Source organism: Muscardinus avellanarius, assembly GCF_963383645.1.
Source record: "Muscardinus avellanarius genome assembly, chromosome: 13".
In the NCBI taxonomy this organism is placed as follows: domain Eukaryota; kingdom Metazoa; phylum Chordata; class Mammalia; order Rodentia; family Gliridae; genus Muscardinus; species Muscardinus avellanarius.
In genome coordinates this window covers 67,906,564-67,919,459 of record NC_137799.1, presented here as the reverse complement: position 1 = coordinate 67,919,459, position 12,896 = coordinate 67,906,564, and the positions used below count along the sequence as shown (strand labels likewise).

The window sequence follows — 12,896 nt, the reverse complement described above, 5'->3', positions numbered from 1 at the left end:
GAAAACAGCAGTGATTTGCAAGGGGTTAGCAACTAAGTAACTGTCTTTTTAAATGTTCTCCATGTGTTACAGGTATGCTCCAGAATCACTGACAGAGAGCAAGTTTTCTGTGGCCTCAGATGTTTGGAGCTTTGGCGTAGTTCTGTATGAACTTTTCACATACATTGAGAAGAGTAAAAGTCCACCAGCGGTCAGTGTGCTTTTTGTGTACTTCTGAGTTGTTTTTTTTTTAACATAAAAAAAGTTTTATGCAAAGAAGAAACCTAGGGCTCATTTTAGAGCCTCTTAATATTTCCAAGGCAATATCCAACAAAAATAATCCTAAACTTACTCATTAAATTGGCTTAAATTTTTTAAAAGTGTTAGAGCACTATTTAGTATATACTCTTATTAGCCCATTTCCTGCTGCTTTTAACAAAATATCTAAGGCTGAGTACTTTATTAGGAAAAAAGTTTATTTAGCTCATAATTTTAGATGCTGAATGCCCAGTCAATATCAAATGTCCCCATCTGTTCAGCCTCTGGTGAAGGACTCCTTTACATCACAGCATGATTGATAGATAAGCAGAAATTGATTTAAATGTGTGCTGAAGGGATCACATGGCAAGAGAACTGAAGCTAGGGAACCAGGAGGGACCAGTCTGTTCTTTTCACAAAACAACTTGCCTTCACAAGAACTAACATTCTCTTTGAGGCCAGCATTAATCCTTTCCAAGGACTTAATTCCATTCTGAGGGTTATGACCTAAATGATCTAATAACCTTCCACTAGACTCCCACCTCTAAAAGATTCTACCACTTAGACACTGTCCTACTGGGACCAAGTTTTCAATATAAGACATAATTTGTTTGACATAATTTGACAAATTATGTCAAAACCGTAGCATCTCTAATATTAAGTAAATTCAGTAAGCTCATTCAAAGAATTATTCCATAAGTTAAAATAAACCTGTTAAAGTAATTTTTCCTGTTCATTTAAGATTTGTTTTAAAATAGGAAAGTATAAAAATAAAATAATCTCTATTACAGTTACTTGGAAACAGATACCTTAAGAGTGTGATTTCTTCTAAGCTTTTTATTTTATACATTAAAGTGAAATTTTATGAATAAATACTGGTTTATAAAACTAAAATTGCACTATAGTTTGCTATCCTGCTACTTAGTTAAGTAAGACATTTTGGATGTTTTATTTTACTGTGTTAGCAAATAGTTACAGCAAATATAATTTCTAATTGCTGTGTAGCATTCCGTAATAAGACTATTTCTAACCAATCATTTTTCTAGTTTTCAGTCATTTATTTGACACTTTAATGAACACAGTGAATATAAAAATAAAAGTATTATTATAGGTGATAGGTTATAAGCTAGTAACTTTATTATTAAAGACTTTTGATTATTTCAAAATGCTTTACAGAAAAACTATACCAGATTATGTCTTAATATCAGTGCATAGGGACATATGTTTTTTCATCAGTATTATTAACCATTTTATTTTTGTAAGGTAATTTTGACAAATTGATATGAGTACTACCTATTGTATTTTAATTTTTATTTCTCTTCTCAGTGTGATGGTGTATCTATAGGGCATTTGAAGTATATGTATTTCAATTGCTGCTTCTTTGCCTTTTTTTTTTTCTTTTTTTTTTTTTGCGCTTTATATGGCACTGGGGATTGAACCCAGGGGCATTCCACCTATGAGCTATATGAGCTATACCCTAACCCTATTTTCTAATTTTTATTTTGAAGCAGGATCTTGCTAGATAATAAGAGTCTCACTACTTGCTGACTCTGTTTTTGAAACTGCAATCCTCCTGGCTCAGCCTCCAAGTACTGGGGTTATAAGCATGTGTCACCAAGCCTGGCTGCTTTGCCTATTTTTATATTGGTAATGTTTCTGACCAATATATAGTAGCTCCCTATATTTAAAATAAACAAATATGTTTATTGTATTTTCCTTGTTTGTAATTCAGACTTCAATTTTATGAGTTTTTAAACTTATAAAAGCTTTCTCTCCATCACATTTATGCTTTAATATTCATTCTGCGTTTCCTTTTTCTTATGTCTTTTTATATTCAGTTTTTTATTTCAACTGAAATATAATAAGATATGTCAAAACAATAGAATTAAAACCTAAAGTAAATATTTTTTAGTTTGTGTATTTTGGGCCTTTCTCAAAGAACTTGAGTAAAACACAGTAATGGTAATGGCATTATAGAGGTTCCACACTTAATAGTATTTTTTGAAATAAGACTAAAAAGGAAGTTTTGGCCCTTAAAATAGGCTTGAAAAGGTTTTAAAAATACATATACTGAATCTTTCCCATTTTCCAGGAGACGTTGGGAAAGATTTCTGCTTTAAAGTTGGTCTACAAAAGGTATTGAAAAATGTGTTTGTATTTTAGGAATTTATGCGTATGATTGGTAATGACAAGCAAGGACAGATGATTGTGTTCCACTTGATAGAACTCTTGAAGAATAATGGAAGATTACCAAGACCAGATGGATGTCCAGATGAGGTAACAATTTTTTTTTATTATTCATAGTAATGCTTTTTTTTTTTTAACGATACTGGGAATGGAACCCAGGGGCATTCCACCTCTGAACTACACCCCCAGATCTGTTTTGTTGTTGTTGTTGTTCTATATTTTGAAACAGAGTCTCACTGAGTTGTGAAGGGCCTCACTAAGTAGCTGAGGTTGTTCGTGAACCACGATCCTTTGGTCTCAGCCTCTCGAATGCTGGGATTACCAACATGCCCGGCTCATAGTAATGTGTTGTTTTTTTTTTTTTTAAATATAGAGGTATGTATGTATGTATGTATGTATGTATGTATGTATGTATGTATACTGGGAATTGAACCCAGGCTCATTCTATGTCCTGTCTACCCCTCCAGCCCTATTTTATTTTTTGGTTTTTGAAAGGGAGTCTCACTAAGTTGCTGAGGTTGTTCTCAAACCTATGATCCTCCTGTCTCAGCCTCCCAAATATTTGGATTACAGTTGTGTACCATTATAGTTGACTCTGTTTCTTTTTATTCAAATATTTCAGGTCACTGAAATTGCTGAGATTTTAGATAAATAGCATAAACAGATAATTGTAGATAAAAGCATAGCTATGACATATACCCTGTATAGGAAAATGAAATAGAAATTCCAAATTTAGTTTTTTAGACCAACTGAAAGATGGTACTTTGTTTATTGCAATTTTTTTTTTTAACAGATTTATATGATCATGACAGAATGTTGGAACAATAATGTAAACCAACGTCCCTTGTTCAAGGACCTAGCACTTCGAGTGGATCAAATAAGGGACAACCTGGCTGAATGAAAGAAGTGACTTTTACTCTGAGACCAAAGTACACTTAGAGAAGAAAGTATTGTGTTTCACACTGCTGTGGACTCTTATTACACATATCATTATTACATAAGTCATGATGCTAATCAGCAAAATGCGAAAATATCTGCTCAAAACTTTCAAAATTTAGTGAATTTTTCTCCATCTTAAAAGACATTGATGAAAATGTTGAGCAGGAAACTTTGTAAAATATATCATGAATCTTACCAGTTAGTATGTTTCCTTTGGCAAAAGAAAAATATGTATAGAGATGTTTTTCAACTCAGCTTTTTAAGAGATGAAAAATTATAATGTAATTTTGCAATGTTAAAAATGCACAGAATATATATGTACAGTTTTTACCACAGTGAATGTATAAAACTTTGTCATCTTGTGTGATTTACACAAGGGCTGGTGTTTTCTAATTTTTCCATAGTTGATCTACAGTAACTTCACTATACAAATTAAGATGCTCAGAAAATTGAGTAAGCACCTTTGTATTCTTATCCATCTGTATCACTGTTGGGCAATATTAAGCAGGTATATACTTTTAGCTTGTAGTTTCATGTACTGTAAATATTTTTTCAAAGCAAAGGGAACAAAAGTCTAGTTTTATTTGTATAGAAAATTTCCCTAACCCTAAAGAATACATTTTGAAATGGAACAAGGTTGCAAAGATATAACACAATCTATTTTCTTATTTGTTTCCCTTGTATCTGTTTGTGGTGTATGTTTTTTTAAAAATAGAAGTATCTTTAAATTTTTCTAAGACTACAATGAACAGTATTCTTTTAAATTTTTGAGATTAAGAATACTTGGAATATTGTCATCCCATGGAGCTGTTAACTGCCAATAAGATTCTTCAGTCCCTGGGATCTGTGGTCATGCATTACATTTAGGCATAAGCCATAAAATAGTTCCTAAAATGTACAAGCTGACTAAGATGCATAGTGGGTTAAGAATATTTTTCTAAAGGTAATATATTTGAGAGAGTTTACAAACTTTATAGTCATAGGAGAGATTTCCTTTTGTTCGAGTTTCATACACAAGGAGAAATGAGGTAAATTGATGAAAAAGGATGCTTATTTTATTGAAGAATGCCAGTGGAGAATTTATAATATGTATCTGTAAGAAAAAGGGGAGAGAGCATACCTATTTTCAAATAAGAGATTATTATTATTTGTTTTAGTGCTTCTCCATTTTAGACAGCATAAATAAAAGTATGGTGGGGTGTGTGTGTGTGTGTGTGTGTGTGTGTGTGTATTTATACAAAGTTTTAAAATACTTGGTATTTTGGTTAAGAAAGAAATAGTTTATTTTCAATAGTATATGCTATTTTTTTAAACTTAAGACTTCTGATTTTTGGTTGAAGAAAAGGAAAAGGAAGAAATGCTTCCTACATTCTTAACTCATCTTTAAGGCATTTTAGTAGATACCACAAGCAGAAGTCATCTATGATGAGAGTAGATTCTATTTAGAAAGAAGAAAGATTTCTAGTAGATATTTTGATGAAAGTTGGATATAGTTTAATTTATAAAGACTACTCAAGGATCTATGTATGTAATATAATTAAGAGGTCTTTGATTGTACTACTTTTCAAGTGAAGGTAGCATACTACAAAATATACTTACCTTCAGTTTTTGGTACTAAAATTTAAGTACTTAAATGATTCTTCTCAAAGATATGCTTGTGTTTTTTTTTTTAAGGATGTGAACCATATTTTCTTGAATTTTTTTTTTACTTTTCATATTTTAGTTTTAAAGAAGACCACACACATACTAAGTTTCTGGAGTGAGATGGATCGCCTTATTGTAAAATTTCAAGTTTTCAAGAGACTTCTTTGTCATTTGAGGGTTTGAAATGTTTTAAATTTTGATTCTGACTATACATAAGAATAAATTATTCTTGCAACTATTTGGTTAATTCTGTATAAGAAACAGGTAATTTAACTGAAATCAGTTAATTTCAGTGCTGCTTCAAATTAATATTCTTCAAGAATGAGGGAAAACATTTTCTTGGAATTCTATAATTCTGTACATATTTCATTATGTTGTTATATAATCTTTATATAAATAACTCCCTATTTCCATGGGTACTTACGTGTTTTAAAAACAGTCACTTTTTCATGTAATATATCTATGCTGCAGTGGCACTATAATTTGCTGTGCAAGAGTGCTTTCTTATATAAACTCAAAAGTTCTGCTTTAAAGTGAAATTTTATCACAATTTTAACTTCGGATATTTAAATTTTACCCAAACCATTTTATTATGCAATAAACAGAAAATATCTACATTTCTACATCTGAGGAGCCATTCTTTATGGGTTGGCTTATGTGCTCAATTTATTGAGATTGTGTTAATTTTTTCTTAGTACCATTAGCACATTTTCGCAACATTGAAAGACTGATGTAATAAATATCCTGAAGTCTTTTTTTTTGTATTATTACCTAACCAAGCACAGTTGTATTTATAGATGAAAGTATGTAGGTGTTTTTCACCAAAAAGAAGATAACAAAGTAGATGGTATTTTTACTGAAAATACTTAAGAGTTCTTCAAATGCATGGAGTGTATATGAATCTCAAAATGTGAGTTTTCTAGTAGATGTATATGTGGGTTGGAATTTATTTCTGAAGTTAAAACATGAGAGATTAAAGAAATCATAGGTAAATTGAAACATGATGAGAAAAATAAGCCTTATACTCAAGGCACTTGTTTATAAAAACACCAAGTAGAAGACTACTTGAAATACACATAAAATGCTTTCTTCCTTTGCAAAATAGTTTTGTTGAAGGTTTCTATAACAGTTAAACTTTATTTTTTAATTTTCTGAGTAATATTTAAGACCCTTCAATTTTGGTTGGGGAAAAAGTAAAAAGAAAGTTTTTGATAGTGTGAAAGACTTCATCTTGATTTTTAAGAATACCTGAATTCTTTTAACACCATGAAAACACTTTTAATCTGTTTAACCAAGGTATCTAGGCCTTGAGGTGTAAGCAGCAGATGGCCCAGAGCTAGGTGACAAGATTTGTTTTATGTTGGTCAACAACATTTATTGACTACTATTCAGAAAGCATTTAAAAAATAGTAAGTATGCAATATTTCCTACAAACTCTCCCAATATCCTCTTCCCTTCTCTCTTCTTCCTTTCAAAATATCCAAGTGTGAATTAAAGAAAGGCAAAGAAGGAGGAGAGAGGGAGGAAGGAAGGAAGGGGAATCAAAGGAAGAAGCAGGAGGGAAGAGGATATTGGGAAAGTTTGTGGGAAATATCAGTAATTTGAAGATGACAAGAGTCTCTTGGTACTACTTCTTTTCCTTTCTTTGTTCTATAACAGTGCACTGCAGTTTGTTGAATAGAAATTCTTGACAATGGGACTGCAAAGGAAATTAGAAATTTTACTTTGTCATTTGAAGGACTTTGAAAATGTTGAAGTTGAATTCTAAAACACTTAGTATATCATTATAGTTATTTAAGGAGGTGCCATTAATTTTAAAAATTACTACTTCATTAGAAGAAAATGTGTGTGTGTGTGTGTGTGTGTGTGTGTGTGTGTGTGTGTGTGTGTGTGACTGATGATTGAACCCAGGAGCATTCTACCTTCAAGCTACACACCAGCCCTAATTTTCATTCTTTATTTTGAAACAGGATCTCTCAAAGTTGTGGAGAACCTCATTAAGTTAGTTGAGGTTGGACATAAACCTGCAATTCTCCTGTCTCAGCCTCTCAAGTACTGGGATTATAAGCATGTGCCACCACTCCCTGCTTCATTAGAAGAAAATTTTAAAGTTTGAGGCTTTACTGGAGGAGACAGTCCTTTTTCCTAATAATGGTTTGGGAATGTGTGACTTAAGAAATGATAAGTATGGTGCTGGTAAAAAAAATTTAAATTTCTATCAAGTCTGAGATTATCTGTATTTAATGGGGATTTTTCCCAATAGCTTAAATTTCTCTTTCAGGATTACTATATTTAATGCAAAAGCTTAGAGTAGAAATAACTCAAGTGACAAAAATCTTGACATTTCTAATAAGTACATAGTTCATTCTCATAATCACTGCAACTGCTCAGCTGTTTTAACAGGTTCTTGGCAGAGTACTTTTTTTTCTTATAGAAAAGAAAAATAAAATGACTCTTAATATTGCATGGCTTTCAGACTGTCTGCATATATACTTGATCAATCATCAAAACTGACAGTATAAACACAATTTTCAAGTTGCATCATATAACTCATGTTAATGGTTGTAATAGTAAAGTCATCACCCCTTAAGTTTTTTTTTTATAAAGTCCTAAATCTTGTTCACATATTGAAAGTAAAAGAGTAGAATAAGTCATTTATGAATATAGCAAAGGAATCCTGGATAATATTGTGTGAAGGTAAATCCTGACAGTGCATAAACTTAGAATTTCATGTTAAATAACCATTCAGTTCAAAACAGATTAAGACTTTTTCTGCTACAATTTTGAGGACATGAGCCCTTATCACCCCCCTGCAAGAAACCTCAATTGGTGTGGCCCTAAAGAATCTCATACACAAAGGTCCCATTGGAAGGGCACCTTGGATCTGGCCCAAATGTAAGTTGAAATTTCAAACATTGTCTCTAGAGTATGCTTTCTCAACAGAGGTGATACTGCCTCTAAAAGGGTAAAAATTGATGTTGGGAGGTAGAAAATGTTATTCCTTTTATATATAAAGTACAGAAATTAGTTTATAAGCATATACATTGGTATAGTTCCATGGCAGAGGAGATTAGGGGAAAATGTCTAAAAATCTCCTGGGGGGGTGGGGTGGGATAATTTAAAAAGAGGTGAGAACCTCTGCTCTATAGTGTACTCATACAGACACAGGTCAAATAAGCTACTATGTCAGGATTATTTCAGTATATGGTAGAAATGTTAACAGAACAGAACAGCTGAGGGTATTACATCTTTTAGCAAATATTCCAAATAGGGTATCTGAACTAAATATATATATATGTATATATGTATAATGTTGGCATAAGTGTCGGTCAGAATTCAGTAGAGTAGGAAATAGGGGAAGATGGCGACCGAGTAAAGCAGCTTCTATGAGCACTGCTGACACTCGATCTCCATAGCATCAAAAATAACGCCTTACAGAGACAGAAAATACTATCAATAGAAAAATGAAAGCTATAAATACAAGAGGCAGAGTAAAAGAAGACTAGAACAACCAGAGAAGCAGAAAAGAAACTGGCCTGCCACGGCAGCCACCACACCACACCAATGCCATCTTGCCTCACAGAACCAGACTCCAGGGTGGAAAAGCAAAGGCGCTGAAGCGACCACTTGCAGTCCAGTCGGATGTAATCCAGCAGTTCTTTCAGCGAGAAGACAAGGTAAAATTTCAGCAGCCAAGCCCATCACAGTCTCCAGGGATTCAAAGCAGAGCTCAAAACAAGAGGGAGATACACCAGCTTCACGGCTGAGGGTGTGGCAGTGATGCCATATTGCCAGCAGTGGCGGTGAGTTCACCATGCCCACAAAAGCTCCAGCACAGCATCTCTATAATCGTAAGTGAAATTGCGACCCCTACAGCAGAAATCCCAGCATTGCACCCTCAGGGACTCAACCAGCTTTGATAAACTCCATGGATTTGAGAACTAGGGGTTCAACTCAGTGCAGGAGTAGGGATGGGAGAAATTACTACACCCTAGTTGCACTTCCCTGAAGGAAAGCCCCCAGCCTGGCACCCACAGAGTCTGACGCAGCTGTGACTAACTCCCTGGTTCTGAGACTTTGTGATACAACTCAGGGAAGGAGCAGTGTCAGTGGCTATTACCCTCCCCCCCCAAAGATTCAGAGCACAATAAGTGAAGTCATGGTGAACTGGAGAAGAACCCAGAGAAGGTAGGAGTGGGATCTGATGTTGATCATATCAGAAGCTTAGACAGACTCAGGCTCAGATCAGTGGAAAGTATGGGGTGAATCTTATCCTTAATTCTAAACCCAATGTGTAGGATTGTTGTAAACACCACAGACATCCCAATTGTGGTGAACAGGGAGAAGTCAGACTAGCCCAGCCCTAGCAGTGTAGAACTGAGACTCCTACATTGAGTTTGTTCTCAGAGGCATAAGCTACCAACAGAGGCAGGGAGAGACCTAGACTCCAAATCTGTGGAAAGTGTGGAGGGTGACCTTCACTTAATATTAAATCCAACCCCATTAATACCAACCATTTGCATAGACTGAGAAGACTTAGAGAACCTGATTTACAGAGGGAAAGGTGACTGTAGCATTCAGTATCTACACAGAGAGAGGCTGCTGAATTGACTTGTAAAGTCGCATCAATTTGTTCTTTGGATTGTTTGGGTTTTTTCATTCTTTGTGTGTGTGTGTGTGTGTGTGTGTGTGTGTGTGTGTGTGTGTGTATACCTGATTGCATTTTTGCATTTTTGTTTATTTTCTCTTTTTGGAGGGGATTTGTGGTTTTTTGTTTTGTTTTATGATTTTTGTTTTGCTTTGTTTTTGTTGTTTTTAAACCCTCATAACAAATCCTCTCCCAAGCTTCTTCCCTTGTACAAGTCTACTCTCTCTATCCCTCTCTTTTCTCTTCTTTTTTATCGCTCCCTTGTCCTGTATTAAATCCAATTCATATCACTATACCAGAAACTATATATTGGTTACTAGAATTCTACTACATTGGTACTATCTCTAATCTCTAGTATATACTACCTTAACAAACTCATATACTCATACTATTCGACCCTGAGACCTTACCTTATTATTCCATTTACTCCTTCACTTCCCTCCTTACTCAACCTTCACTGTAGAAAACAACTTGCCCTTGAATGTAAAAGCTGATGCCAAGAGACTGAGAGAAATCTACCAAAAGCAACAGGTACAAACTTCTGAAATCATGGGAAAGAGGAACAACAATGGAGCAATGAGCTCTCACAACACCACAATAACAGAACCTGATAACACAGAAAGGCAGAAATTTCCAGAAGATCAAATGGGGAATGTAAATGTAGAAATAAGGATTTTAGAAATGAATTTAGAGAGTCTGAAAGAAAAAAGGATGCAATCACTGAAGTAAAAGCATCAATTCAAACTATAGACAATCGATTAGACCACAGGGAAAATAGAATCCTGCTCCTAGAAGATGATCACTCCAAAAATGAACACATAGTTTATAACATAGAAAAAACAATCAGTTGGAATTGGACATTGAAGAAATATGGGCCTATCTTAAGGGAGCTAACCTAACAATAATCAGCATAGAGGAGGGAAAAGAAGGTGAAACCAATGGGATCAACAATCTCTTCAAAGAAGTAAAAACAGAAAATTTTCCAAACATAGAGCAAGAGGTCGATACACAGGTACAGGAAACATATAGAACTACTTTTAGACAAGATCTGATAAATGGTTCCCCATGTCACATAATAGTCAAAATGACCAATGTAGAACTCAAGGAGAGAATCTTAAAGGCAACAAAAGGCCAAGTGACATTCAGAGGAAAACCAATTAGAATCACTCCAGACTTCCCAAACCAAGTTATGAAAGCCAGAAGGGCCTGGAGTAACATATTCCAAACTCTGAAAGAAAACAAGTTTCAGCCAAAAATTTCCTACCCAGCAAAACAATCTTTCAAATTAGATGGTGGTGCATGCTTATAATCCCTGCACTTGGGAGGCAGAGGCAAGAGGATCACACAGGTTTGAAGTCAGCCTTGCTGGCTTAAGAGACCCTGTTTCCAAATTTTAAAAAATATATAAAATAGGTCTGGGAGTGTAGCCCTGAGGTAGAAGGGTTTTCCAGGAACTCCAGTACCACCACCAAAAAAAAAAAAAAAAAAAAAAAAAAAAAAGTAGATGGGGAAATAAGTTTCCATGACAAACAGAAGCTGAAGAAATTTATGTCTTCAAAACCAGCCCTAGAGAAAATACTCAAAGAGATTAACTACAAAGAAATAAATAATACACACCAGAACCAGAGTAACAGGAACTTCCATCCAGCAGACAACTAAGCAAAAAAGAACAGTCTTTCAAACAGAAATAAAATTTTGACGTTAGGAATTAAAAATCATCTCTCAATAATCACACTGAATGTAAATGGCCTCAGTTCCCAAGACATAAATTGGCAAAATGGATTAAAAACTGAACCCATCAATCTGCTTGCAAGAAACACACCTTACAAGAAAGAAACTTAAGGTAAAGGGCTGGAGCAAGGTAATCCATGCCAATGGAACTCGAAGACAAGCAAGAGTAGCAACTATGATATCAGACAAGTTAGACTTCAAGCCCAAGCTTATTAGAAGAGACAAGGTCATTTTTTACTGGTGAAAGGAACAATCCAACAAGAGGAAATAACAATAATTAACATTTATGCCCCAAACACAGGTGCAGCTACTTTCATAAAACAAACTCTGTGTGACATTAAAACACACATAAATCTCAATGCAATAATACTGGGAGACTTCAATACCCCCTCACATCATTAGACTGATCTTCTAGACAAAAGGTCAGTAAGATGCCTCAGAACTAAAGAACATGATTAATCAAATGGACCTGTTGGACACATATAGAATATTTTACCCAACTACAGTGGAGTTCACATTTTTCTCAGCTGCTTAAGGAACCTTCTCCAAAATCGGTCACATCCTGGACCACAAAGTGAGCACTATCAAATTCAAAAAATGTGGCATATTTCCCTGTGTCTTTTCAGACCATAATGGAATGAAGTTAGAAATCAAATAAAAAAAGACCCAAAGAAACCACATGAACATGTGGAGGCTGAACATCACACTTCTGAATGAAGAATGGGTAATAGAAGCCGTAAGAGGTAAAATCAAGAAACTTCTATAAACAAATAAAAATAAAGACACAACATATCAAAACCTTTGGGACACTTTGAAGGCAGTATTAAGAGGATAATTTATAGCACTGAGTGCTCACATAAGAAAAACAAAATCATCAAATAAATAACCTAATGACACACCTCAAAGCCCTTGGAAAACAGGAACAATCTAACCCCAAAGCCAGTAGTAGACAGGAAATTATTAAACTCAGAGCAGAAATTAATGAAGAAGAGAATAAAAAAAAATACAGAAAATCAACAGACAAAAGCTGGTTTCTTGGAAAAATTAACAAGATAGACAAACCACTAGCCAACCAAACTAAAAAGAAGAGAGAATCAACCCAAATTATGAAGATAATAGATGAAAAAGGACATATTACTACTGAAAGTAGATTATCAGAGGATTATCAGAAACTACTTTGAAAAACTATACTCCAACACAATGGAAAATCTAGAGGAAACTGACAACTTTCTAGATACTATAACCTTCCTAAACTGAATCAAGAAGCTATAGAACACTTAAACCAACCAATAACAATCAAGGAAATTTAAACAGCAATAAAGAGTCTACCATCAAAGAAACAGATGGTTTCCCAAGTGAATTCTATAAAACCTTTATGGAAGAGCTAATGCCAATACTATTCAATCTCTTTTGTGAAAGAGAAAAAGCGGAATTCTCCCAAATACATTCTATGAAGCCAACATCACATTAATACCAAAACCAAATAAAGATAGTTCAAGGGAGGAGAAAT

The 12,896-nt window shown here is 34.3% G+C and overlaps 1 protein-coding gene across 1 annotated transcript in view; it reads left to right on the top strand.

Moving 5' to 3' along the window:
• Positions 1-3,325, top strand: part of JAK2 (Janus kinase 2) — a gene marked incomplete at its 3' end in the record, with an annotated part of 122,474 nt that extends 119,149 nt beyond the window's left edge. The window contains exons 22-24 of the mRNA XM_080708990.1: positions 73-190; positions 2,401-2,514; positions 3,218-3,325. Coding sequence (XP_080565116.1) covers positions 73-190; positions 2,401-2,514; positions 3,218-3,325 — 340 coding nt within the window. The remainder of the gene's footprint in view (positions 1-72; positions 191-2,400; positions 2,515-3,217) is intronic.
• Between the last annotated feature and the right edge of the window lie 9,571 nt (positions 3,326-12,896).